This window comes from Lithobates pipiens, unplaced genomic scaffold (genome assembly GCF_037356315.1).
Source record: "Lithobates pipiens isolate NorthernLeopardFrog02 unplaced genomic scaffold, aLitPip1_a1.2 Scaffold_27, whole genome shotgun sequence".
Classification (NCBI taxonomy): Eukaryota; Metazoa; Chordata; class Amphibia; order Anura; family Ranidae; genus Lithobates; species Lithobates pipiens.
In genome coordinates, this window is record NW_027507788.1 from 13602150 (window position 1) to 13627526 (window position 25377).

A 25377-nucleotide genomic window follows, 5' to 3' on the forward strand; every position below is an offset into this window, starting at 1 on the left:
GGATTCGCACGTACTCACGCCCTCAGTAGCGTGTGGGAACGGAATACGCATATGTGATCCCTGCAGAGGGTTTGTCTGCCAGCGCTAACGACTCCGTTGGTTTGGAGTCCATCCATTGCGGTAAGAGTCCAACTTTTTTCCGGTCTGGAAGTGTGACTGGCAAAGCCAGGAAGGTCTCATCAAACTTTTGAGAAGGACTGATTTCCCTGTTCATTATTCTTTAGTTAGAACCAGGATCTCTTGGTTATAAGGACCTTTTTTGATTGAATTTCTCATATGGTGTTCTTTTTTGATTTATTTGTTTTTTTTATATATAATCTATACTGAGTTTTATCACTTTTTTCACTATAGATTTCACGTATATCTAGCGCAACTTTATGTATAATTTTCTTCTGATTTGATCCATAATTTGATTTTTGATGGTTTTTAGTTGCAGCTTTTAGGTTTTGCCCCAAGCGCGATATTTTTTGTTTTTTTCTTTCCTAACAACTTACCAGTTCAGTAAATAGGTGAAGAGCAGCAGCAAAGATTTTTTTGGTCATGTCCCAGCTTGTTTTCATTTTCTCTGCCCCTTTTTTTGTCTAAAATATAAGTAAATAAATTTTTAAGGAATTATTATTTTTTTTGAAGTACACAACTGGACATACAATCTTACATTTACAAAGTCCCACCATAAGATAGTATTAGTTACAATGAGGAGGAGAAGTCCTCTATACAGGTACAGATGTAGCAATATGGACTACCATTGCAATGGACAGCTATTCCCTGCCATATCTGCATAACACATCATCCCTCTAGTGTCCAGTGTTACTAGACTGCACTCCACTCCAAATTACATGCAGGTAGGTTAATTGGCTTCTGTCCCAAATTGGCCCTAGTACAGGGATCGACAAACCCCGGGCGCCTGGTCGCATTTGCGCCTAGAATTCGTGTCCTGGCGACTGGGGCAACGCTGCTGGGGTATCCCGTCTCCATTTGGACCCCGAACTCCGCCGCGCAATTGCATCGGGCCGCGCCGGCCAGTAATTGAGGCCGCGGCTTTGCGGCCTTCTAAAATCTTTCGGTAGTCTGGCGCCACCTTGTGGTGGATGTAGAAATTACACCCTATTCCAATAATGCTAATTCCTAATGGAGTGAAGCTCCCCTGCCTGTTTTTCACTGCCCGCCCATTTCCTCCCCAAAGTGAAGAGAAGGAAGTGATTGCGGGCGTCATCTGGCGCCTTTTGCCCAACGGTGAGTGTGGTGGCTGGTAAATGGCTCCTCTATATTATATATATATTAATTTAATTATATATATATATATATATATATATATATATATATATATATATATATATATATATATATATATATATATATAGTTTATTTATTTATTTTGTAAAAAGTAAAAAAAAAAAATATTTTAATTAAGGAAAAAAAGGGGGGGGGGGGCTTCGGCGCTATCTTCCCCTCACTCGTCTCCATGTCAGGCCAGGGACAGGTCCGGATCGCCGTTACCGACCTGGCTCCTAACTTTTTAAGCTGGCTCCTAGATTCCAAGCAAATTTGTCAAGCCCTGCCCTAGTATATGAATGGGGACCTTGTATTGTTGGATCCTTGAGGGTAGGGACCGATGTGAGTGTGCAATGTACAGGGATATGGACTATTGTAGACACTCGGGTTGAACTGGATGGACTGGTGTCTTTATTTAACCTTACTAACTATGTAACTATGTAACTATGTAGACTGACATCATATTTTTGAGCCCAATCAAAGGGATTTTGGGATTGGTAGTTCCATCAGATGGCTGTTCCCTTGCACGACTATACTCCCAGACTACATATCCCAGGGTTCTTTGTTACCACCAGGGAGATTGCTGGGGAGAGCTATAAAAGATGCCAGAGACCCATCCCACAGACTCTTCCCGCCTGGGCCTCGTGTGTGAAGGATATCTCCATGCCTGGGGAGTGAGGTCGAGGTCTACCATGCGGTCTACAGTTTCCTGCCTGACTCCAGTGTTGCCTGCTGTTCATCGGACATCTGATGAGCATCACTTCTACAGTGCAGCAACCCATTCTTCGTGCTCCACAACAGGTGATCATCGCAAGCGGGTCCGCAGCCAGGACATCCATCTGGGATTCGCTAGCTGGAAGGCGTCACGTTGGCCTGGTCATTGGTGAGAGGGCTACCGCCCTTCTTTGCAAACCTTTCCTTTGTTGTTTCACTGGGACACTGTGCACAGACAGCTTTACTTTGGGAACATTTCATTGCACCTTGATTTGAGCACTGGACATAAGTATCTTTAGCTACAGTCATCACAAGATATACTATCACTAGGTTACTACACATTATTGTATACAATTAATGAGCTCCAACTGCCGGTGAAGAACATCAGATCTGCAACGGGAACATTCTGTCATTGCTTCTAAAAGGGCCCTCATACTATTCTTGTTTAGCACCATCTCTCATAAGGATTAAAGGTTAACCACTTGCCACCAGCGCTATAGCCGAATGATGGCCACAGCGCGGACCTGAATTTCCAGAAGGCCGTCACATGACATCCTCCCCTTTGCACGCTCCCTGCGCGCGCTGTGATTACCGATCACTGAGACTTGGGTGATCACGGTCCCGGCCCCTTACCACATGATCAGCTGTCAGCCAATGACAGCTGATCACATGATGTAAACAAAAGCTTGGCAATCGCTTTTATTTCTCCTCACGCTATGAAAAAAAGCAGATCACTGGCTTATCTGCAAGGGACATCGGTCCCGAAGAGGAAGAGGCAATTATACCTCATCTGTGCCCACCAGTACCCCTGCCAGTGCCACCTGCCAGTGCCCACCAGTGCCACCTATCAATGTCCACAAGTGGCACCTATCAATGCCCACCAGTGGTGCCAATCAGTGCCACCTAGCAGTGCTGCCTATTAGTGTAACGGATCAGTGCCCATTATTGCCACCCATCTGTGCCCATCACTGCCACCCATCGATGCCCATCAGTGCTGCCTCATCAGCGTACGTCAATGAAGGAGAAAAATTACCTCTTTGCAAAATTTTATAACAAAATATTAAAAACATTTTTTAAATTCGGTCTTTTTAAAAAATGTTAACAAAAATAAAAAACACAGAGGTGATCAAATACCCTCAAAATACCCTCAATCTATTTGTGGGAAAAAAAATTATAAAAAAATAATTTGAGTACAAAGTAGCATAACCACGCAATTGGCATTCAAAGTACTTCAGCACTAAAAGCTGAAAATTGGTCTGGACAGAAGGGGGGTTTAAGTGGCCAGTAATCAAGTAGTTAAACTTGGGTTTGCTCTCTAGAAGTACTGTCAGAATCGATTGCTTACGTTTGCTTATCCTTTCAGGTTATGTTCCAGTGGTACTTTATTGTACATTATTGTAAGCATTAAAATCACTGCTCCCGAAACAACGGCCTTTTTAAAACTTTTTTTTTGCATTGATACATGTCCCCCGGGGCAGGACCCGGGTCCCCAAACCCTTTTTATGACAATACCATGCATATAAGCCTTTAAAAAGAGCACTTTTGGATTTTCATGTTCATGTCCCTTCGATTTTAACAGTGTTCCGTGGCTTTCGAATTTGCCGCGAACACCGCACAATGTTCGTTGTTCGCCGAACATCTGAACAACCAAAGTTAGGCCCGAACTTATGCTCGGGCCAAACCATTCGCCCATCCCTAGTTAACACTAGGGGGCGAGCAAGGGGTTAAGTGTGTTCCCTAGATGTGTTCTAACTGTGGGGGGAATGTGGCTGACTAGAGAAGGAGACAGATCGTTGTTCATACTTAGTAGGCACACACGATCTGTCTCCTTTCCCCTGACAGAACCAGGATGCCAGGTCACCTTGAGGCGAGGTGACAGATGCACACCGTAGGGATCAGGAGTGCACCGTAAGGTTGTGGACCCTACGGCTGACTGCTGCGGACGGGAGACAGGTCCCACCAGGGTTAGAGCGTAATATTCCCGGGGTGCGGAGTCTAAGAGCCAGCAGGTGTTCACCAGAGCCTCGAGTGGTGAGGATGGACTTGGCTGCAACTGGCTCCAGGTCGCGACCTCCAGGGTCCCCCAGCTCGCACCCACAGTAGGCAACAGGAGGATAGGGATAGTGAGGGATAAAGCCAAGGTCGGGGCCACAAGCAGACAGGAATAGTCAAGGACACGCCAATAGGTCAAGATCACAGGCAAACAGGGATAGTCAAGGACACGCCAATAGGTCAGGATCACAGGGAAACAGGGATAGTCAAGGACACGCCAATAGTTCAGGATCACAGGCAAACAGGGACAGTCAAGGACACGCCAAAGTCGGTAACGGAACAACAGAAGAGCACACAGCAGGTAACAGGAAGCTAAACACACAAAGGAATACACAATGGTTCATCAGCAGGGTTGGCCTGCAGTGCACAGGTTAATATAGAGCTCTCTGATAGGAGCTAGGGTGGAGTCATGCCAGAGGATGGATTACAAAAGCAGTCAGGTGAGGGTCGGCTGGTCTCTAGAGATGAACACATGGAAACAGGTAAGCAGACCAACTCTATTGCATAACCATGACACAGGATTTGTGTGTTTACACACACAGATGCCAGTTCCCGCTCTGTCACAAGCGATCGCGGGTGCAGCTTCGGGGACATACTACGGGCGTGGGCACGCCTGCTAAGGTGTCTTACAAGCCTAAGTACAGCTACGGCGGGGAGCCAACCTGCCGCAGTGTAACTGCGGCGGCTGGTCGGGAAGCGGTTAAAGCAAACTTCCCCGCAGAAGAAGACCGCGACTGCACAGGTCGAAACGCGCCGGGGCTTCTAACAGCCAACATTATTTAATGCAATGCTGTGTACATGTATGTTTGCATTATCATGGAATATGTATCGTTCAACCAGAGCTCATATTTTAATTGCACATGATATTCGATATTTTTTGTAATAAAGGAATTTTTATTCATATTTAACCTTTTTCGCTGACATTTATTACATTGCTGCTTAAGGAACCTTCCTATATTACCAAGTCAAACAACTTACCAATTTAAGAAACATCCGAAAGCCCCACTGACAACGGTCACCCAAATACATTTTGGTCTTGTACCAGAAGGCTATAAATGTCTTGGTTCTTTTTTGTTCCTAATTTGAAAGAGATGTTGTTGAAGATAGTAAGATAAATATTATAAAAAAAAAAAAAAAAACATAAATATTCAATTTAATTTCAAATGGAAATATTTCTATATATTGTTGTTTGTTTTTAAATAATAGATGTGCTGAAAATCTATTTAGACATCAACACGGTTAACGAACGTTTTGAAAAACGAGCAACTTTAAGGGCCGGTTCACACAGCAGGCAAGGCGAGGCGTCTCCGACTTGCCTCGCCGCGACCTGCGGCGACCTCAGCGGCGACTTGCAGATGACTTCTGTATAGAAGTCAATGCAAGTCGCCCCGAGGTCGCCCAAAAGTAGTACAGGAACCTTTTTTCTGAGTCGGAGCGACTCAAGTCGCTCCTCTCAGAACGGTTCCATTGTACAGAACGGGGGCGACTTGCGGGAGCGAGGCGAGGCGAGTCGTGTCGCCTCGCATCGCCCGCTGTGTGAACCGGCCCTAAAAAAAAAAATCTGACTCGGTTTGCGAGTGTTGTATCGCAAAACGAGCAGAATTCAAGCTAATGGTCGGTGCAGTACCGCATTTAGCCAGAGGTGTGTGGGGGGGGGCGCCGGGGACACTCGGAGCCAGGGGTTTTTTTTTCAGCGAGAACGTGGCGGAACGCAGTTCCGGCACCTCCAGCACTGACTGTATGTAATGGTAAGGGGTGCTGGGGTGTGCCACAGGGTCCATTGGTGCTGGCTGCTGAGAGATCTATTCTACCTGGAGGGGATCTATTTTTGCAGGGGGGGGGTCTATTCTTACTGGTGGGGGCCCTATATCACTGAGGAGTCAGTTATGGCTGGGAGAGATCTACTGTTGAGGGAGGGGACTATTGTTGCTGGCTGATGGAGGGTCTATTGATGCTGGCTGCTGAGAGATCTATTCTACCTGGAGGGGATCTATTTTTGCAGGGGGGGGTCTATTCTTACTGGTGGGGGCCCTATATCACTGAGGAGTCAGTTATGGCTGGGAGAGATCTACTGTTGAGGGAGGGGACTATTGTTGCTGGCTGATGGAGGGTCTATTGATGCTGGCTGCTGAGAGATCTATTCTACCTGGAGGGGATCTATTTTTGCAGGGGGGGGTCTATTCTTACTGGTGGGGGACCTATTGTTGCTGGGGGTGGGTCTTATATCACTGAGGAGTCAGTTATGGCTGGGAGAGATCTACTGTTGAGGGAGGGGACTATTGTTGCTGGCTGATGGAGGGTCTATTGATGCTGGCTGCTGAGAGATCTATTCTACCTGGAGGGGATCTATTTTTGCAGGGGGGGTCTATTCTTACTGGTGGGGGACCTATTGTTGCTGGGGGTGGGTCTTATATCGCTGAGGGGTCAGTTATGGTTGCGAGAGATCTACTGTTGAGGGAGGGGACTATTGTTGCTGGCTGCTGGAGAGTCTATTGATGCTGGCTTTAAGGAGATCTGTTGTTGCTGCCGGGGGATTTTGTTTCGGGTGGCCCATTGTTAATGGGAGAGATCTACTGTTGAGGGAGGGGACTATTGTTGCTGGCTGCTGGAGGGTCTATTGATGCTGGCTGCTGAGAGATCTATTCTACCTGGAGGGGATATATTTTTGCAGGAGGGGGGTCTATTCTTACCGGTGGGGGACCTATTGTTGCTGGGGGTGGGTCTTATATTGCTGAGGAGTAAGTTATGGCTGGGAGAGATCTACTGTTGAGGAAGGGGACTATTGTTGCTGGCTGCTGGAAAGTCTATTGATGCTGGCTTTGAGGAGATCTGTTGTTGCTGCCAGGGGATTTTGTTTTGGGTGGCCCATTGTTAATGGGGGGGGGGGGGGATCTATTGTTGCTAGAGGGGGGGGCTTTATTGTTACTGGATACAGGGGATCAATTTTACTGCTTTTCTTATTATCATTAACAAATTCCATACAAATTACTTATCACCACAAAATTATACTTGGTTCTGTATTCTCTAAAAGGGCAATAATGGGAGGTAGGTAGAGGGTGCTCGGAGGTGGGTAGAGGTGGAGAAAAGGGGTGACTCAGAAAGGGGGAGTTCCTGCACCTATTCTCTGAGAAAAAAAAGCCCTGCTCGGAACGGTTCGGAGCCGCTCGGAAATACTCGGGATGATTCGGAAATACTCGGATCCCGAGCCTTTCTGAGGCTTTCCAAGTTCAGTCAAGCTGTCCTCCCCACACCCCCCGAGTATTTCCCCCACCTCTGGCCACATGCGGTATTGCATGTAATAGAAGTCAACGCGGAACGAATTATCTTTGTTTCCATTGACTTCTATGGGGAAACTCGCTTTGATATGCGAGTGCTTTGGATTACAAGCATTCCCCTGGAACGGATTATGCTCGTAATCCAAGGTTCCACTGTAACTGTAATGTGCCTATGCACACAGGCGCGCCAACAAGCGACGTGCATTGTTCAGTAAAAAAAATAGAAAATTCTGCATTTTTAGTCGGTAATTTACACCTCACACATGCAAATGCACGCAAATGTCCTTTTCCATACTGCACAAAACGAGGATGCGAGAATAAAAGTGTGCACAAAGTATGGACAGCGATCTGTCATCTTCCCTAGTCAGTCCCCTCCCCCCTTCAGTTAGAACACAGAGAGGGAACACAGTTAACCCCTTGATCGCCCCCCTGGTGTTAATTTCTTCCCTGCCAGTGACTTTTTTTTTTTTTTTTTACAGTAATCAGTGTATTTTTATAGCACCGATTGCTGTATTAATGCCAATGGTGTCAAAAATGTTTCAAAAGTGTCCGACATGTCCGCCATAATGTCGCAGTACCGATAAAAAAATAAAAATAAAAAAATAAAAATCGCTGATCGCCGCCATTACTAGTAAAAAAAAAGACTAAAGATGCTATAAATCTATCCCCTATTTTGTAAACGCTATAACTTTTGTGCAAACCAATCAATATACGCTTATTGCGATTTTTATTAAGAAAAATATGTGGAAGAATACGTATCGGCCTAAACTGAGAAAAAAAATTGCTTTAAAAAAAAAAAAAACGGGGATATTTATTATAGTAAATAATACTAAATAGTGTGTTTTTTTTTTTCAAAATTTACGCTCTTTTTTTTAGTTTATAGGGCAAAAAATAAAAACCCGTAGGGGTGATCAAATACCACCAAAAGAAAGATCTGTTTGTGGGGGGAAAAAAAGGACGCCAATTTTGTTTGGGTGCAACGTCGCACGACCGCGCAATTGTCAGTTAAAACGGCGCAGGGCCGAACCGCAAAAAAATAGCGCAGTCATTCAGCAGCCAAAGCTTCCGAGGCTAAAGTGGTTAAAACGTAATTGCATTTTTTTTTTTTTTTTTTTTTTTTAGCCTTTACCATAATGAATAAGGATAAGTATAAAAAAAAAAAAATGTTAATGAAAAAATAATAATAAAAAAAAATAAAAAAAAATAAAAGAATAAAAAAAGTAATAAAAAATAATTAATATATAATAAAATAACAACAATAAAAAAATAAAAATAAAATAAATAAAAGAATAAAAAAAAAAAGTATAAAAAAATGTTTTAACATTTCATTTAATTACCCGTCTATTCCTATGTATATTATATTTATATTATAGACAAATAATATACATTTTCCTTTTTTTAACAACTTACCAGCTCATAAAATAGAAGAAGAGCACAAAAAAAGATAATATGTTGCCAGTGACGATACAAGAAATATGTGGTCCGGTACCCAAGTATTTTTACTTTTTCAGATCCACTTCTTGTCTAAAAAAAAAAAAAAAAAAAGTAAAAAAAGTAAAAAAGTAAACACTTTCTTGAGGCTATTTTCACTTTTCCATGCAAGTAATGGGTATAATTTTATATACAATATATTACCAAAAGTATTGGGACACCTGCCTTTACACGCACATGAACTTTAATGACATCCCAGTCTTAGTCCGTAGGGTTCAATATTGAGTTGGCCCACCCTTTGCAGCTATAACATCTTCAACTCTTCTGGGAAGGCCGTCCACAAGGTTTAGGAGTGTGTCTATGGGAATGTTTGACCATTCTTCCAGAAGCGCATTTGTGAGGTCAGGCACTGATGTTGGATGTGAAGGTCTGGCTTGCAGTATCCGCTCTAATTCATCCCAAAGGCATTCTATCGGGTTGAGGTCAGGACTCTGTGCAGGCCAGTCATGTTCCTGCACCCCAAACAAGCTCATCCAGGTCTTTATGGACCTTGCTTTGTTAATGTTAGCCGTTGTTTGCTATTGTTGGTTTTGGGCCACTACATCTGTTTTATTCAATGATTTTGCTTTCTCCCTCTGTTCTCCCCTCACGCTTAGTGCTAGTTAGTTCAGTCCTCTCTAGACCCTCCCCATTTCTTCCTGGTTCCCTCAATCAGTGTTAGTCATTCAGAGAGACAGGGCTCAGAAGAGTCATTGTTTTCTTACACTTCAAAAGACTGGAAATACATCCTCTGTACTGCGACAGACCAAAGTAAAATTGGGTTGGATTTAAAGTGGTTGTAAACCCTTTTTAAAAATTTCCAAAAAACCTGCAAGACTTAGACCCCTTTTCACACTGGGGCAAGGTGCTACAGCACTAAAAATAGTGACTGCAAAGCGCCCTGAAAGAGCCGCTCCTGTGTGTCCAATGTGAAAGACCCGAGGGATCAGACACTGGAGCGGTGCGCTGGCAGGACGCTAAAAAAAGTCCTGCTAGGGGCATCTTTGGAGCGGTGAAGAAGTGGTGTGTATACCGCTCCTCCACCGATCCTGCCCATTGAAATCAATGGGCAGCGCGGCTATACCGCCGGCAAAGCGCTGCTGTAGCTGCACTTTGTGGGTGGCTTTAACCCTTTCTCGGCCACTAGCGGAGGGTAAAAGCACCCCGCTAGCGGCCGAATAGCGCCGCAAAATTGACGGTAAAGCGCCGCTAAAAATAGCAGTGCTTTACCGCCGACGCACCCACTGCCCCAGTGTGAAAGGGGCCAAAGGCATAATGAGCTAGTATGCACAGCATACTAGCTCATTATGAATTACTTACCTGAGATCAAAGCCCCCACAGCGTTCCTCGTTCACTGCTCCAGCGGCCGACATCTCTCCTGGGGGGGGTCACTTTCCGGTATCGTGGCTCGCGGCTGAGGTGGGGGAAATACTCGGGGGGGTGGGGAGGACAGCTCGGCTGAACTTGGAAAGCTCAGGGGAATCGAAGGAAAAGGTAAGTGAACCAACAATGCACTAGCTTAAAGGAACCTATTTATAAAATAAAAAACGAACCTTTACAACCCCTTTAAGCTGCCTGTGGATGGTGCAAAGTCAGCAAGTGATCATACCGCCTGGACAGACTGGGTCCAAGCACATATATCAATGCATAAAGCAGCATTTGAAACAGAACACATACCTTTCCAATAAAGAGTAGAAGCATCTCCAAAAAAATACATCTCTGCCAGTGGTTGGCCAAATCTCTGTGTGCATTGTGCCAGAATGTTTTGATTTGCTGGATTCTCTCATTCTTTAAAAAAAGAAAAAAAAGAAAGGAAGATATTAAAGATTTAATTCAGAACACAGTAGTGAAATAGAGGTCAGCAGGTGAAGTTACAGTATGGGGGGCGGGGCACGCGATCCGACACACCCAAAATCACCTTGAAAAAGCAACTGTTGAAGCCCCTGTAGATCAGCTAATGCCGCGTACACACGACCGGACTTTTCCGGCAGACTTGCTCCGACGGTCTTCCTGACGGACTTTTCAGCAGAGTTCCGACGGACTTTCCGAATGAACGGACTTGGCCACACACGAACGGACTAATGCCCCGTACACACGGTGGGACTTTCCAACGGAAAATGTGCGATTGGATCGCATTTTCGGAAAAGCCGATCGTGTGTGGGGCTCCATCTGACTTTTTCCGTTCGGAATTTCCGACACACAAAGTTTGAGAGCAGGATCTAAAATTTTCCGACAGCAAAATCCGATCGTGTAAATTCCGACCGCGTGTAGACAATTCCGACAGACAAAGTGCCGCGCATGCTCAGAATAAATTACGAGACGAAAGCTAATGGCTACTGCCCTCTTTATAGTCCCGTCGTACGCGTTTTACGTCACGGCGTTCTGAACGATCGGATTTTCCGACAACTTTGTGCGACCGTGTGTATACAAGACAGATTTGGGGCAAAATCCGTCTGAAAAAATCTGACGGATTTTGTCGTCGGAATGTCCAACTGTGTGTATGGGGCATAAGTCCATTTAAAAAGTCCATTCGTTTTGAACGTGATGACATAAGACGGGACTAAAAAAAAGGAAGTTCAATAGCCAGTAGCCAATAGCTGCCCTTGCGTCGTATTTGGTCCGTCGGACCAGCACACAGATGAACGGTTCTCCCGCTAGGAATTGAGTCGGACAGATTTGAAACATGTTCTATTTTTAGGTCCGTCTGATTTTTAAAATGAAAAACGATCGGATTAGCCCACACACACGATCGGATTATCCAATGGACTGATCCCGTCGGACCTAGTCTGCTGGAACAAAGTCCGGACGTGTGTACGCGACATTACAGGAGCTTCTCAAATTTTTATTTTAGTGTTTAGAATTTTTTTTTTTATTACATTGATTATTGGCCCCTTAAATAAATCAAAAGTTTTAAAAAGTTATAATATAATATTGAATACTTACAAAGGCATATTTCATATTCATTGCTGAACAGAGTATAAGAATATCACTAAGCACAGATCACCTGAAAGAAATAAAAAGGTGATTCAAGTCATTTTAGAGTTTTATTTAATTATTTTAAATAAAAAATATTTATTTTATTTATATATATATATATATATATATATATATATATATATATATATTTATATATATATATATATATATATATATATATATATATATATATATATATTTATTTATATTTAAAAACTATCAAAAAAAATTATAAAAAAAAAAAAAGTCATGTAGATAATTCCATACACATACTGTATATTGGAGTGTAATCCCTTCCCGACGAGTGTGCCCATATAGGCACAGCTGCACAGGCTGGTCCCAGCACGGAGACACCGAACTATCAATGATAGCTCCTGGTCTTGTACTAATGATCAGGAACTGGAAAGCCCAGTTCCTGATCACTTCATCGCTATGATAAGCTTGAATGGAGAAAAAGATACATTGTATAATAAATTGTATGCATACAGGATCCATTATATTATTTCAAAATATAAAAGGCGCCAACCCTATGTAAATGTGATAGCTACCCCCTTAACCACTTGCCTACTGGGCACTTAAACACCCCTCCTGCCAAGACCAATTCTCAGCTTTCGGTGCTCTCACACTTTGAATGACAATTACTCAATCATGCAGCACTGTACCCAAATTAAGGTTTTGTCCTTTTTTCCCCACAAATAGAGCTTTCTTTTGGTGGTATTTGATCACCTCTGGGTTTTTTATTTTTTGCGCTATAAATGAGAAAAGACCGAAAAAATTTTATAAAAAAAAACGCATTTTTCTTTGTTTCTGTGATAAAATTATGCAAATTATTTATTTTTCTTCATAAATTTTGGCCACAATTTATACTGCTACATATCTTTGGTAAAAATAACCCAAATTAGTGGATATTATTTGGTCTTTGTGAAAGTTAGAGAGTCTACAAGCTGTGGTGCGAATCATACAAAATTGATCTCATCTGATGTACTGGTGGCCGATCTCATTTCTTGCGACCAGAACAAGCCAGGAAAGTACAAATACCCCCCAAATGACCCCTTTTTGGAAAGTAGACATTCCAAGGTATTTAGTAAGAGGCATAGTGAGGTTTTTGGTGTTATAATTTTTTCCCACAATTCTTTGCAAAATGAAGATTTTTTTTTCCCACAAAATTGTCATTGTAATAGGTTATTTCTCTCACATGGCATGTGTATACCACAAATAATTCCCAAAATACATTCTGCTACTCCTTCTGAGTATTATGATACCACATGTGTGGGACTTTTTCACAGCCTGGCCACTTAGAGAGGCCCAACATGCAGGGAGCGCCATCACGTGTTCTAGGAGCATAAATTACACATCTAACTTGTTGACTACCTATTACACTTTTGAAGGCCCTGGAGCACCAGGACAATGACATGTGACACTGACGTGGCACTGATGGCAGATGGCACTGATACGTGGCACTGATGGCACGTGACACTGATGTGACACTGATGACAGATTGCACTAATACGTGGCACTGATGACACTTGACACCGATGACAGATGGAACTAATATGTGGGACTGATGACACGTGACACTGATGTGGCACTGATGACAGATGGCACTAATGCATGGCACTGATAACATATGGCACTAATACGTGGCACTGATGACACCTGACACTGATGACAGATGGCACGAATACGTGGCACTGATAACACATGACACTGACAGGTGGCACTGATACGTGACACTGATGACACGTGACACTGACAGGTGGCACTGGGAACACGTGGCACTAGGGACAGGTGGCACTGGGGACAGGTGGCATGTGGCACTGGGGACAGGTGGCACGGATAGGTGGCACTGGGGACAGGTGGTACTGGGGACAGATGACACTGATAGGTGGCACTGGGGACAGGTGGCATTGATAGGTGGCACTGGGGACACATGGCACTGACAGGTGGCACTGGGGACAGATGGCACTGATAGGTGGCACTGGGGACAAGTCGCACTAGGGACAGATGGCACTGATAGGTGGCACAGGGGACAGATGGCATTGATAGGTGGCACTGGGGACAGGTGGGCATGTGTGTGTGTGTTTCACTGTGTGTGTGTGTGTGTGGCCAACACAGAACTTCCCCGATGCCCGCCCGCGGCGGCGCGCAGAGGGGAAGCAAATAGGAGGACGTCCAGGGACGCCCTCCCGGCAGATATCGTCCGCTCTGTAGCCATCTTTTGGCTATAGAGCGGGCGCGAAGTGGTTAACTACTTGCCGACCGGTGCACGCCGATGTACGTCAGCAGAATGGCATGGACAGTCAAATGGGCGTACAGGTACGTCCCTTTAAGTTGGTCGCGTGTGTGCCTCCAGTCGGAACCTCCGTGAGTCCGATAGCGGGTCCAGCGGACTCGATCGCTAAGTCAGAGCAAGATAAGTCTTGCTCTGACTTAGCAAGAGCATTTCAGACCTCTGCAGAGAAACTGCTGCTTCCACCCAGAGAGAGCAAGGGTGCTTCTCATATCAAAACATGTTTTTCAGTCTTTGGATTGAGTAAGGAAGTAATAATATAACACAGGAGAATTTGTTTCTTACCTTTAATGTGTCCTTTCTTTTCCTCTTCCCACTAGACAATATAGCCAGACAATGGTGAGGTGAACTAAAAGGAACCAAAAATCCTCTGATTATGAATAACGCAGTTTTTTTTTTAACAAGAATTGCCCATCTTGCCCGTCTTTGCTATCTTCAGTTTCATTTCTCCAACTTTCTCTGCAAACTCCAATGATACGACTATTCAGCCGACACAAACATCGTCAGCACTGATTTTCCTGCCTAACCAGTTTCAATGCGTTCCAGTACCTGTATCCAGTTCCAGTACCTGTATTGCCCCTCCCCCCCCACCTCCCCTTATACTTACATGAGCCCTATATATATATATATATATATATATATATATTGTGGCAGCACGCAGGTAAAGTCACCTGGTTGTATCCAGGATGGGAAATATGTGTGCCCTAGATTCAGGCTTTATGCAGACTTTTACAATTAGAGGGGAAGAGTTAATGAGCCCAGCTGAAGTAAGTGGGCTCATTAAGACCTCTACAAAAAAAAACAGCATGCTTAGGGAGATGCTCCATCCTGGAACCAGTTTTGTGTTTGTAGAGACTGGGGAGTGTGACACCTGTTCTGTGCGGTGAGTTAACGCCTGTGTGGCAAACCTCTACAACAGAGACAGGGACTGGTGCAGCACAAGGCTGCACTCAGTTGTTAGACAGGGAATCTATGTGTGTATTTAGAGGTCAAGCTGACCAGGATTTATTTTCATGTTTTTCTTTTGTTTTGGCTGTTATATTTTTTTACTGCATGTAGCATGAATAAACCGCACCTTTTGTTTTTTTTCACCTACAACGCTGTCTGCTGTGCCTGATTTTGTGTTGTGAACCCATCCAGGGGGTCACACACACCCGCTGCCGAGCTAACCCCTCACAGTTGGTGGAGAATTTTGGGAGTTTTCTTTTTTAAGGCCAGCATGGAGGAGATACTGAGACAGCTGGCTCTAGCAAATGCAAATCAGCAGCAAACAAATGCGGGTTTACAAAGGAGCCTTGCAGCCCAGCAGCAGGCAAATGCAACTTTGCAGCAGAGTCTGGAAGCTCAGCAGAAGGCTCACCAACAGAGTCTGGAAGCTCAGCAGAAAGCTCACCTGCAGAGTTTGGAAGCTCAGCAACAAGCCCAGCAGCAATCTGAAGCCCGCTTCATAGACCTGTTGCAGAAGCAAGAGCAGAGTTTTCAACAGCAAATAGAGACATTAATACAGCAACGTCCGCAGACCAATGAAGCAAGTGGTTACAATAATACCGCATCCTTTGGTGTGAGCCGTTTACTGACAAAAATGACTGGAGAGGATGATCCGGAGGTGTTTTTGACCACATTTGAAAGGACTGCTGAAAGGGAAAAGTGGCCTAAGGAGCAATGGGCTGGACTGGTGGCCCCTCTGTTAACTGGGGAATCGCAGAAAGCTTATTATGACCTAGAGCCTGACCAAGCAAAAGACTATGTGGTGCTAAAAACAGAAATATTGGCACGGCTGGGTGTCACCCTGGCCGTCCGGGCTCAGCGTGTGCATAATTGGACTTTTCAGGTTGGAAAACCCCCCAGGTCTCAAATGTATGATCTCATTCACCTGAGCAGGAAGTGGCTGCAGCCAGAGATTTTGACCGCACCAAACATTGTGGAACGTGTGGTTATGGATCGTTTCCTGAGAGCTCTTCCTACTGCCATCCAAAAATGGGTAAGCCATGGAGACCCAGAAAATGCAGATAAACTTGTGGATCTGGTTGAGAGGTACTTGGCTACAGAGAACTTGACCACCTCTTCCAGGGACTCACGGACTTTCCATCCTAAGACCAGATCATCCCCAGTGGCGGGTAAGATGACTCCAAGGGGTGAGGGTGGAGAGAGTAAGAGAGTGGGAGTTCTACCTAAGGTCTGGCGGGAGCAGCCCGGGAAGCCCAGGCTGCAAGAGGCAGCGAAAAAGATTATTTGCTACCGCTGCCGCCAAGAGGGACATATTGCAGCCAATTGCCCAGTTGTGGATGAGCCTATGCAATGTGACTTTATAAGGGAGAGACGTCAGTCGCTGTTTGCGACAGTTGCATGCACTGCCATTCGGGGACCTGAGAAACATTTATGTAAAATGTGTATTAATGGTAGAAATGTTGATGTGTTGCTGGATTCAGGTAGCCTGGTAACATTGATAAAAGCTGAATTAGTTACTACAAAGTTCTCTGGGAAGAACAAGGTGGCTGTTATTTGTGTGCATGGGGACACCCGAGAGTATCCTGTAACTTCAGTGTTTTTTGAGACCCCCAAAGGTAACCTCTCTCATCAGGTGGGGTTAGTGTCTCACTTACCACATGATGCTATTGTGGGAAGGGATTTTCCAAAATTCTGGGAACTCTGGGATTGTCCTGAGCCCCCCACTGGTGCCCCTATAAACCAGGAAGATGACCAGAATTCCTCTGGGAGTGGTGAGGACTCTCCTGAATTTCCCTTGTCGGTATTGGCGGGGGAAACTCGAGAAACTGGGGAGGAGCCAACATCCTCAGATGAAAACATGCCGTCTGTGGAGTTTTCGGATCTTGAGGTTCACAAGGAAAATTTTGCCACAGAACAGTTAAAAGACCCCACCCTAATAAAGGCACGGGAAAATGTGGTGAAAATAGATGGCGAGTTAGTGAACCCAGATAAGACTTGCACTTATCCTTACTTCACTATGGAAAGGGACCTGCTGTATCGAGTGGCTCAAAGGGCAGAAGAAACCATTGAGCAACTTGTAGTGCCCAAACCTTACAGGAAGTTGGTGTTAGAATTGGCCCATGGGTACATTCTGGGAGGTCATCTGGGGGCCGAGAAAACCAGAGAGAGGGTACTGCAGAGATTCTATTGGCCTGGGGTCATGAAGGAAATAGAAAATTATTGTTCCTCCTGCCCTGTGTGTCAGAAGTTGGCACCTATGCCACATTTCCGTAACCCGCTGGTACCTCTTCCTATCATTGAGGTCCCCTTTGAGAGGATCGCAATGGATTTGGTAGGTCCGATAATGAAGTCTGCTAGGGGGCATCAGTACATTTTGGTTATATTGGACTATGCCACCCGTTATCCGGAAGCAATTCCTCTTCGAAATACCTCGGCCAAAACCATAGCCAAAGAGCTATCTCTTGTTTTTAGCCGCGTGGGTATTTGTAAGGAACTGCTTACGGACCAAGGTACACCCTTTATGTCCAGGGTTATGAAGGAACTATGCAAGTTGTACAAAGTGACACAATTGCGTACATCTGTGTATCACCCCCAAACAGATGGGTTGGTTGAAAGATTCAACAAAACCCTAAAACAAATGTTAAAGAAGGTGGTGGATAGAGATGGAAAGAATTGGGACTGTCTAATACCCTATCTGATATTTGCCATTAGGGAGGTACCCCAATCCTCTACGGGTTTCTCACCCTTCGAGTTGCTCTATGGGAGACACCCAAGAGGGCTGCTGGATATCGCCAAGGAAACTTGGGAAAATGAGAGTTCTCCTCACAGGAGTGTGATTGAGCATGTCGCCCTGATGCAAGATAGAATTGCACAGGTAATGCCAATCGTAAAGGAACATTTGACCCAAGCGCAGTTAGCACAGCAGAGAGTGTACAACCGTGGGGCCAAGACCCGTACTTTTTCCCCGGGGGATAGGGTCTTGGTGCTAGTCCCTACGGTTGAAAGCAAATTCCTGGCCAAATGGCAAGGTCCATACGAAGTAATTGAAAAAATTAGTGAGGTGAACTACAGGGTTAGACAGCCAGGAAGGCGAAAGCCGGAGCAGATCTATCACGTCAATCTGCTGAAAGCCTGGAGGGATAGGGAATCCCTAGTCGCAGAGACTTTGTCACAAGCACAGCCTGAGTGCTTAGTTCCTGAGGTTGGAATAGCAGACACCTTATCGAAACCCCAACAACAGGAGGTTAAAGAGTTTGTACTTCGTAACAAAGAGATTTTCTCTGAGCTTCCGGGACAAACATCTGGCATAGAGCATGACATTATCACCCCGCCAGGAGAAAGGGTAAAACTAAAACCTTATAGAATACCAGAGGCCCGACGGGAGGCAATACGTGGGGAGGTTCAAAGGATGCTGGAATTGGGTGTGATAGAGGAGTCCCAGAGTGACTGGTCCAGTCCTATCGTACTAGTGCCCAAACCTGATGGGAGCTGGCGGTTTTGTAACGATTTTCGACAATTGAATAAAGTTACAAAATTTGACACCTACCCCATGCCGCGTATAGATGAGTTGATTGACCGGCTGGGAACAGCCCGATATATGACAACGCTTGATCTCACCAAAGGGTATTGGCAAATTCCCCTGGCCGAGTCGGCCAAGGAGAAAACTGCGTTTGTAACCCCAGATGGGGCATTCCAATATAAGAGAATGCCGTTTGGGTTACAGAATGCACCGGCAACATTCCAGCGGAAAATGGATACGATTCTGAGGCCCCATCAGAAATATGCTGCAGCTTACCTGGATGATGTGATTATCCATAGCACAGACTGGGTCTCACATTTGCCAAAAGTACAAGCAGTCCTAGACTCTATCCGGGAAGCTGGGTTTACGGCCAATCCAAAGAAGTGTACCATTGGACAGGAGGAGGCCAAATATCTTGGGTACACTATTGGGAGGGGGGTAATAAAACCCCAAGTCAATAAAGTCGAGGCCATACAGAGTTGGCCACGTCCCAACAGCAAGAAACAGGTATGAGCCTTTCTGGGAATCGCTGGCTATTATCGACGATTCATTCCCCATTTTGCTTCTCAGGCTGTGCCCCTCACCAACCTGACAAAAGGGAAAGAGTCTGTTATGGTTAAATGGTCCCCAGAGGCTGAAGAAGCATTTCAGTCCTTAAAAACAGCCTTATGTAGCCAGCCAGTGTTGTACTCACCAGACTTCTCTAAGGACTTTGTTGTACAAACTGATGCATCAGACGTTGGGTTAGGAGCAGTGTTATCCCAGGTCTGGAACGGGGAAGAGCACCCAGTCATTTACCTCAGCAGGAAGTTGAAGTCCCATGAGGTAAATTACTCCACGATTGAGAAGGAATGTTTAGCAGTGAAGTGGGCTCTAGATTCCCTTCGGTACTATCTGCTAGGTAGGCACTTTGACCTGGTGACTGATCACGCTCCTTTAAAGTGGATGGCTCAAAACAAGGAGACCAATAGAAGGGTAAATAGGTGGTTCCTGGCCCTACAGGAATTTAACTTTACAGTTAAGCATCACCCTGGTGTTAAAATGGGGAATGTGGATGCTTTGTCTCGGATACATGCGTGTCTGACTGCTTGTGTTACAACCCCAAGGTTGAAACAAGAGGGGGGGGGGGGGGGGGGTATGTGGCAGCACGCAGGTAAAGTCACCTGGTTGTATCCAGGATGGGAAATATGTGTGCCCTAGATTCAGGCTTTATGCAGACTTTTACAATTAGAGGGGAAGAGTTAATGAGCCCAGCTGAAGTAAGTGGGCTCATTAAGACCTCTACAAAAAAAAACAGCATGCTTAGGGAGATGCTCCATCCTGGAACCAGTTTTGTGTTTGTAGAGACTGGGGAGTGTGACACCTGTTCTGTGCGGTGAGTTAAAGCGGGAGTCCACCGGGACTCCGCGTTTTTTTTTTTTTTTTTAAAAGCCAGCAGCTACAAATACTGCAGCTGCTGACTTTTAAATAGTGACACTTACCTGTCCAGCGCGCCCGCGATGTCGGCACCCGAAGCCGATCGCTCGCTCGGCTGCCGGGTCCCGCCGCCATCTTGGGTATGGGAATCAGGAAATGGAGCCTTTCGGCTTCATTTCCCAGTTCCCTACTGCGCATGCGCGAGCTGCGCGGCGCAATCCGGACGGTCCCCGCTGCCTCTGGGAGCTGTGTGTTTCCCAGCAGGCAGCGGGGCACTTGCTGAAGGGGGCGGGCGCTTGCGGAACGGGGGCGTAACCTACGCTCGTTCCGCAGAGAGCTAGCCCGGAAGTGGGTGCAGTTACCTGGATTATCCAGGTAACTGCACCCCCCTCCCCCCTGAAAGGTGCCGATTGTGGCGCCGGAGGGGGGGGGGGATTCCGATGAGCGGAGGTCCATTTTAGGGTGGACCTCCGCTTTAACGCCTGTGTGGCAAACCTCTACAACAGAGACAGGGACTGGTGCAGCACAAGGCTGCACTCAGTTGTTAGACAGGGAATCTATGTGTGTATTTAGAGGTCAAGCTGACCAGGATTTATTTTCATGTTTTTCTTTTGTTTTGGCTGTTATATTTTTTACTGCATGTAGCATGAATAAACCGCACCTTTTGTTTTTTTTCACCTACAACGCTGTCTGCTGTGCCTGATTTTGTGTTGTGAACCCATCCAGGGGGTCACACACACACCCGCTGCCGAGCTAACCCCTTACAATATATATATATATATATATACAGGGCAGGACTTAGGGTGGTGGGGAGGGTGGTGGTGGCTCCTGGGCTTGAGTCACTTTCGGACATTACCGTATTTATCTGTGTATAATGCGCCCCAAGTTTAGGAGGGAACTTTAAGGAAAAAAACTTTTAGGAGGGAAGTTTAAGGAAAAAACCTACATTTAAATGCCCATCAATGCAGCCTTATCAGTGTCCATCTGCAGCCTTGCCCATCCATCTGCAGCCTTGTCCAGTGTCATTGCAGCCTTGTCAGTGTAGCCTTGTCATTTGCAGCCTTGTCATTGCAGTCTCAAAGTTTAAAAATGGCACCGCCAAGATACAGAGTCCTGTGTATCTCGGCGGCTCTCGGGTCCTCTCAGCGGCTCTCGGGTCCTCTGTGCGGCTCTCGCCGACTCTCGGGTCCTCTTGGCAGCTCTAGTCGGCTCTTGGGTCCTCTTGGTGGCTCCCGGGTCCTCTGTGTGGCTCTCGGCGGCTCTCGGGTCCTCTGTGCGGCTCTCGGGTCCTCTGTGCGGCTCTCGGGTCCTCTCGGCGGCTCTTGGGTCCTCTGTGTGGCTCTCGCCGACTCTTGGGTCCCCTTGCCAGCTCTCGGTGGCTCTCGGGTCCTCTGTGCGGCTCTCGGCGACTCTCGGGTCCTCTTTGCGGCTCTCGGTGGCTCTCGGGTCCTCTGTGCAGCTCTCGGCGGCTCTCGGGTCCTCTGTGCGGCTCTCGGCGGCTCTCGGGTGCTCTGTGCGGCTCTCGGGGTCCTTTTGGCGGCTCTCGGGTCCTCTCGGTGGCTCTCGGGTCCTCTGGCAGTCTCGAGCGGAGCCAAGAGTAGCCGAGTGTACTCGGCTCAGCTCACAGTTATGCCCAGTCCCTGTGTTATGTCCATCATAGGGCGGGACTGGGCGTGACTGTGAGCGGAGCCGAGCCGAGCACACTTGGCTGTGTAGCCCAGTCAAGCCCAATGGTAAGTCCAGCCCTGTGTGTGTGTGTATATATATATATATTATATATATATATATATATATATATATATAGTGACATGTTGGGGTTTTGTACCTCAGTGGTAGCACCAAAACAGTGCGTTTACTCCACACCAGAAAGAGATTTCAGGGCTTTCCTGACCATTTTTTTTATAAGAATGTCAAAATTTTATACAGGTACGCACAGGTACGTAGGGAGTTCTGACCATCAATATGAACAAAACATAATGTTTAGCCTCTTGGCACTCTTCGTAGCTTTACTGTTCCAATTAGTACCTCTGGGTCTTCCTGAACATTAGTACTTTTTTGGTCCTGCTGATCATCAAGCACATCTCAGTGTTCATGCACAGATGCTATACCTCAGCTCTGCATCTTTCCTTGCAGCTTTCCAGTTTCTCTATCCCTTGTGGACGCTCTCTAAGGCTCGGGCCCTGGTCTGCCCTGTCCTGGACAGTACGGTGCACACAAGCACTTCCCACAGCTCCCTTCACACACTGACCCCCTCAGGAGGTGGGGCTCTGAGCTCTAACTCTGGCTCTCATATGAAGTCAACATCTGTGCCATTAGTGTGCTTGCTTCTTACAAAATCTGGTGTAGACCACCATATCACACAGTGGCATGGGCTCATCCTTACCCCCATAATTTTGAACTTGAAAAAGTTCACCAAGCCGCAGCCCCGCTCGGCCCCCTTTCTCTCCTCATTGGTTGACTGGCTTTGATTGACAGCAACGGGAGCCAATGGCGCTGCAATGCTGTCTCAGCCAATAAGGAGGGGAGTCCCGGGCAGCCCGAGATACTCCTGCAACATCGCTGAATCTAGATGGACCTCAGGTAAGTATTAGGGGGGCTGAGGGGGGCTGCTGCACACAGAAGGATTTTTATCTTAATGCATAGAATGCACCGTCTGACTTTACAACCATTTTAACCACTTTTGGACCTCCGCATGCCGATGTACGTACTAACTTTTAAGAGGAATATCGTTGTTATGGCAGGGCACCGGAACGCAGCGGAAGGGGGGGCATCTCCCACCGCCAAAAAAAGTGATCTCGCTGTGAATCCACCGCAAAGACCACTATTATCGGAAAGCGGACAGAAGAAGATGTCGGGGTTATGGCATGATGATGATGATGAAAAAAATAGATTTTTTTTAACAAGAATTGCCCATCTTCAGTTTCATTTCTCCAACTTTCTCTGCAAACTCCAATGATACGTCTATTCAGCCGACACAAACATCGTCAGCGCTGATTTTCCTGCCTAACCAGTTTCAGGTGGTTCCTCAATGCGTTATATTAAAAAAAAAATGTTTCCAGTACCTGTATTGCCCCACCTCCCCTTATACTTACATGAGCCCTATATATATATATATATATATATATATACAGGGCAGGACTTAGGGTGGTGGCCCCTGGGCTTGAGTCCCTTTCGGACATTACCGTATTTATCTGTGTATAATGCGCCAATGCGCCCCAAGTTTAGGAGGGAACTTTAAGGAAAAAAACTTTTAGGAGGGAAGTTTAAGGAAAAAACATACATTTAAATGCCCATCAATGCAGCCTTATCAGTGTCCATCTGCAGCCTTGCCCATCCATCTGCAGCCTTGTCCAGTGTCATTGCAGCCTTGTCAGTGTAGCCTTGTCATTTGCAGCCTTGTCATTGCAGTCTTGAAGTTTAAAAATGGCGCCGCCGAGATACAGAGTCCTTTGTATCTCGACGGCTCTCAGGTCCTCTCGGCGACTCTCGGGTCCTCTCGGCGGCTCTCGGGTCCTCTCAGCGGCTCTCGGGTCCTCTGTGCGGCTCTCGCCGACTCTCGGGTCCTCTTGGCAGCTCTCGGCGGCTCTTGGGTCCTCTTGGCTGCTCCCGGGTCCTCTGTGTGGCTCTCTGCGGCTCTCGGGTCCTCTGTGCGGCTCTCGGGTCCTCTGTGCGGCTCTCGGGTCCTCTGTGCGGCTCTCGGGTCCTCTGTGCGGCTCTCGGATCCTCTTGGTGGCTCTCGGGTCCTCTTGGCGGCTCTTGGGTCCTCTGTGCGGCTCTCGCCGACTCTCGGGTCCTCTTGGCAGCTCTCGGCGGCTCTTGGGTCCCCTTGCCAGCTCTTGCCGGCTCTCGGGTCCTCTGTGCGGCTCTCGGTGACTCTCGGGTCCTCTTTGCGGCTCTCGGGTCCTCTGTGCAGCTCTCGGCGGCTCTCAGGTGCTCTGTGCGGCTCTCGGGTCCTCTTGGCGGCAGTCAGGTCCTCTCGGTGGCTCTCGGGTCCTCTCGCAGTCTCGAGCTGAGCCAAGAGTAGCCGAGTGTACTTGGCTCGGCTCACAGTCACGCCCAGTCCCTGTGTTATGTCCATCATAGGGTGGGACTGGGCGTGACTGTGAGCGGAGCGGAGCCGAGTACACTTGGCTATGTATCTGGGCGGGGCCCGCAGGGCCCATGGGCTTGAGCCCAGTCAAGCCCAATGGTAAGTCCGGCCCTGTGTATGTGTATGTATGTATGTATATATATATATATATATATATATATATATATATATATATATATATAGATAGTGACATGTTGGGGTTTTGTAGCTCAGTGGTAGCACCAAAACAGTGCGTTTACTCCACACCAGAAAGAGATTTCAGGGCTTTCCTGCCCATTTTTTTATAAGAATGTCAAAATTTTATACAGGTACGCACAGGTACGTAGGGGGTTCTGACCATCAATATGAACAAAACATAATGTTTAGCCTCTTGGCACTCTTCGTAGCTTTACTGTTCCAATTAGTACCTCTGGGTCTTCCTGAACATTAGTACTTTTTTGGTCCTGCTGATCATCAAGCACATCTCAGTGTTCATGCACAGATGCTATACCTCAGCTCTGCATCTTTCCTTGCAGCTTTCCAGTTTCTCTATCCCTTGTGGACGCTCTCTAAGGCTCGGGCCCTGGTCTGCCCTGTCCTGGACAGTACGGTGCACACCAGCACTTCCCACAGCTCCCTTCACACACTGACCCCCTCAGGAGGTGGGGCTCTGAGCTCTAACTCTGGCTCTCATATTAAGTCAACATCTGTGCCATTAGTGTGCTTGCTTCTTACAAAATCTGGCGTAGACCACCATATCACACAGTGGCATGGGCTCATCCTTACCCCCATAATTTTGAACTTGAAAAAGTTCACCAAGCCGCAGCCCCGCTCGGCCCCCTTTCTCTCCTCATTGGTTGACTGGCTTTGATTGACAGCAACGGGAGCCAATGGCGCTGCAATGCTGTCTCAGCCAATAAGGAGGGGAGTCCCGGGCAGCCCGAGATACTCCTGCAACATCGCTGAATCTAGATGGACCTCAGGTAAGTATTAGGGGGGCTGAGGGGGGCTGCTGCACACAGAAGGATTTTTATCTTAATGCATAGAATGCACCGTCTGACTTTACAACCATTTTAACCACTTTTGGACCTCCGCATGCCGATGTACGTACTAACTTTTAAGAGGAATATCGTTGTTATGGCAGGGCACCGGAACGCAGCGGAAGGGGGGGCATCTCCCACCGCCAAAAAAAGTGATCTCGCTGTGAATCCACCGCAAAGACCACTATTATCGGAAAGCGGACAGAAGAAGATGTCGGGGTTATGGCATGATGATGATGATGAAAAAAATAGATTTTTTTTAACAAGAATTGCCCATCTTCAGTTTCATTTCTCCAACTTTCTCTGCAAACTCCAATGATACGTCTATTCAGCCG

At 46.5% G+C, this 25377-nt stretch overlaps 1 protein-coding gene across 7 annotated transcripts in view; it reads right to left on the minus strand.

Annotated features, from left to right (window-relative positions):
- LOC143933546 (uncharacterized) overlaps positions 1 to 25377 on the minus strand; it is a 47131-nt gene that overhangs the window by 17251 nt on the left and 4503 nt on the right. For 2 of the 7 annotated variants that reach the window (XM_077456478.1, XM_077456476.1), the window contains exons 1-6: positions 14335 to 14576; positions 11727 to 11787; positions 10461 to 10571; positions 8724 to 8837; positions 5017 to 5115; positions 495 to 581 (exon numbers count right to left, since the gene is read on the minus strand). In XM_077456478.1, the coding sequence (XP_077312604.1) occupies positions 495 to 581; positions 5017 to 5115; positions 8724 to 8837; positions 10461 to 10571; positions 11727 to 11747 (432 nt within the window). In that variant the 5' untranslated portion in view covers positions 11748 to 11787; positions 14335 to 14576. Of the gene's footprint in view, positions 1 to 494; positions 582 to 5016; positions 5116 to 8723; positions 8838 to 10460; positions 10572 to 11726; positions 11788 to 14334; positions 14577 to 25377 lie in introns of those variants that run through there. The other 5 variants (XM_077456477.1, XM_077456474.1, XM_077456472.1 and 2 more) reach the window with 4 other exon arrangements.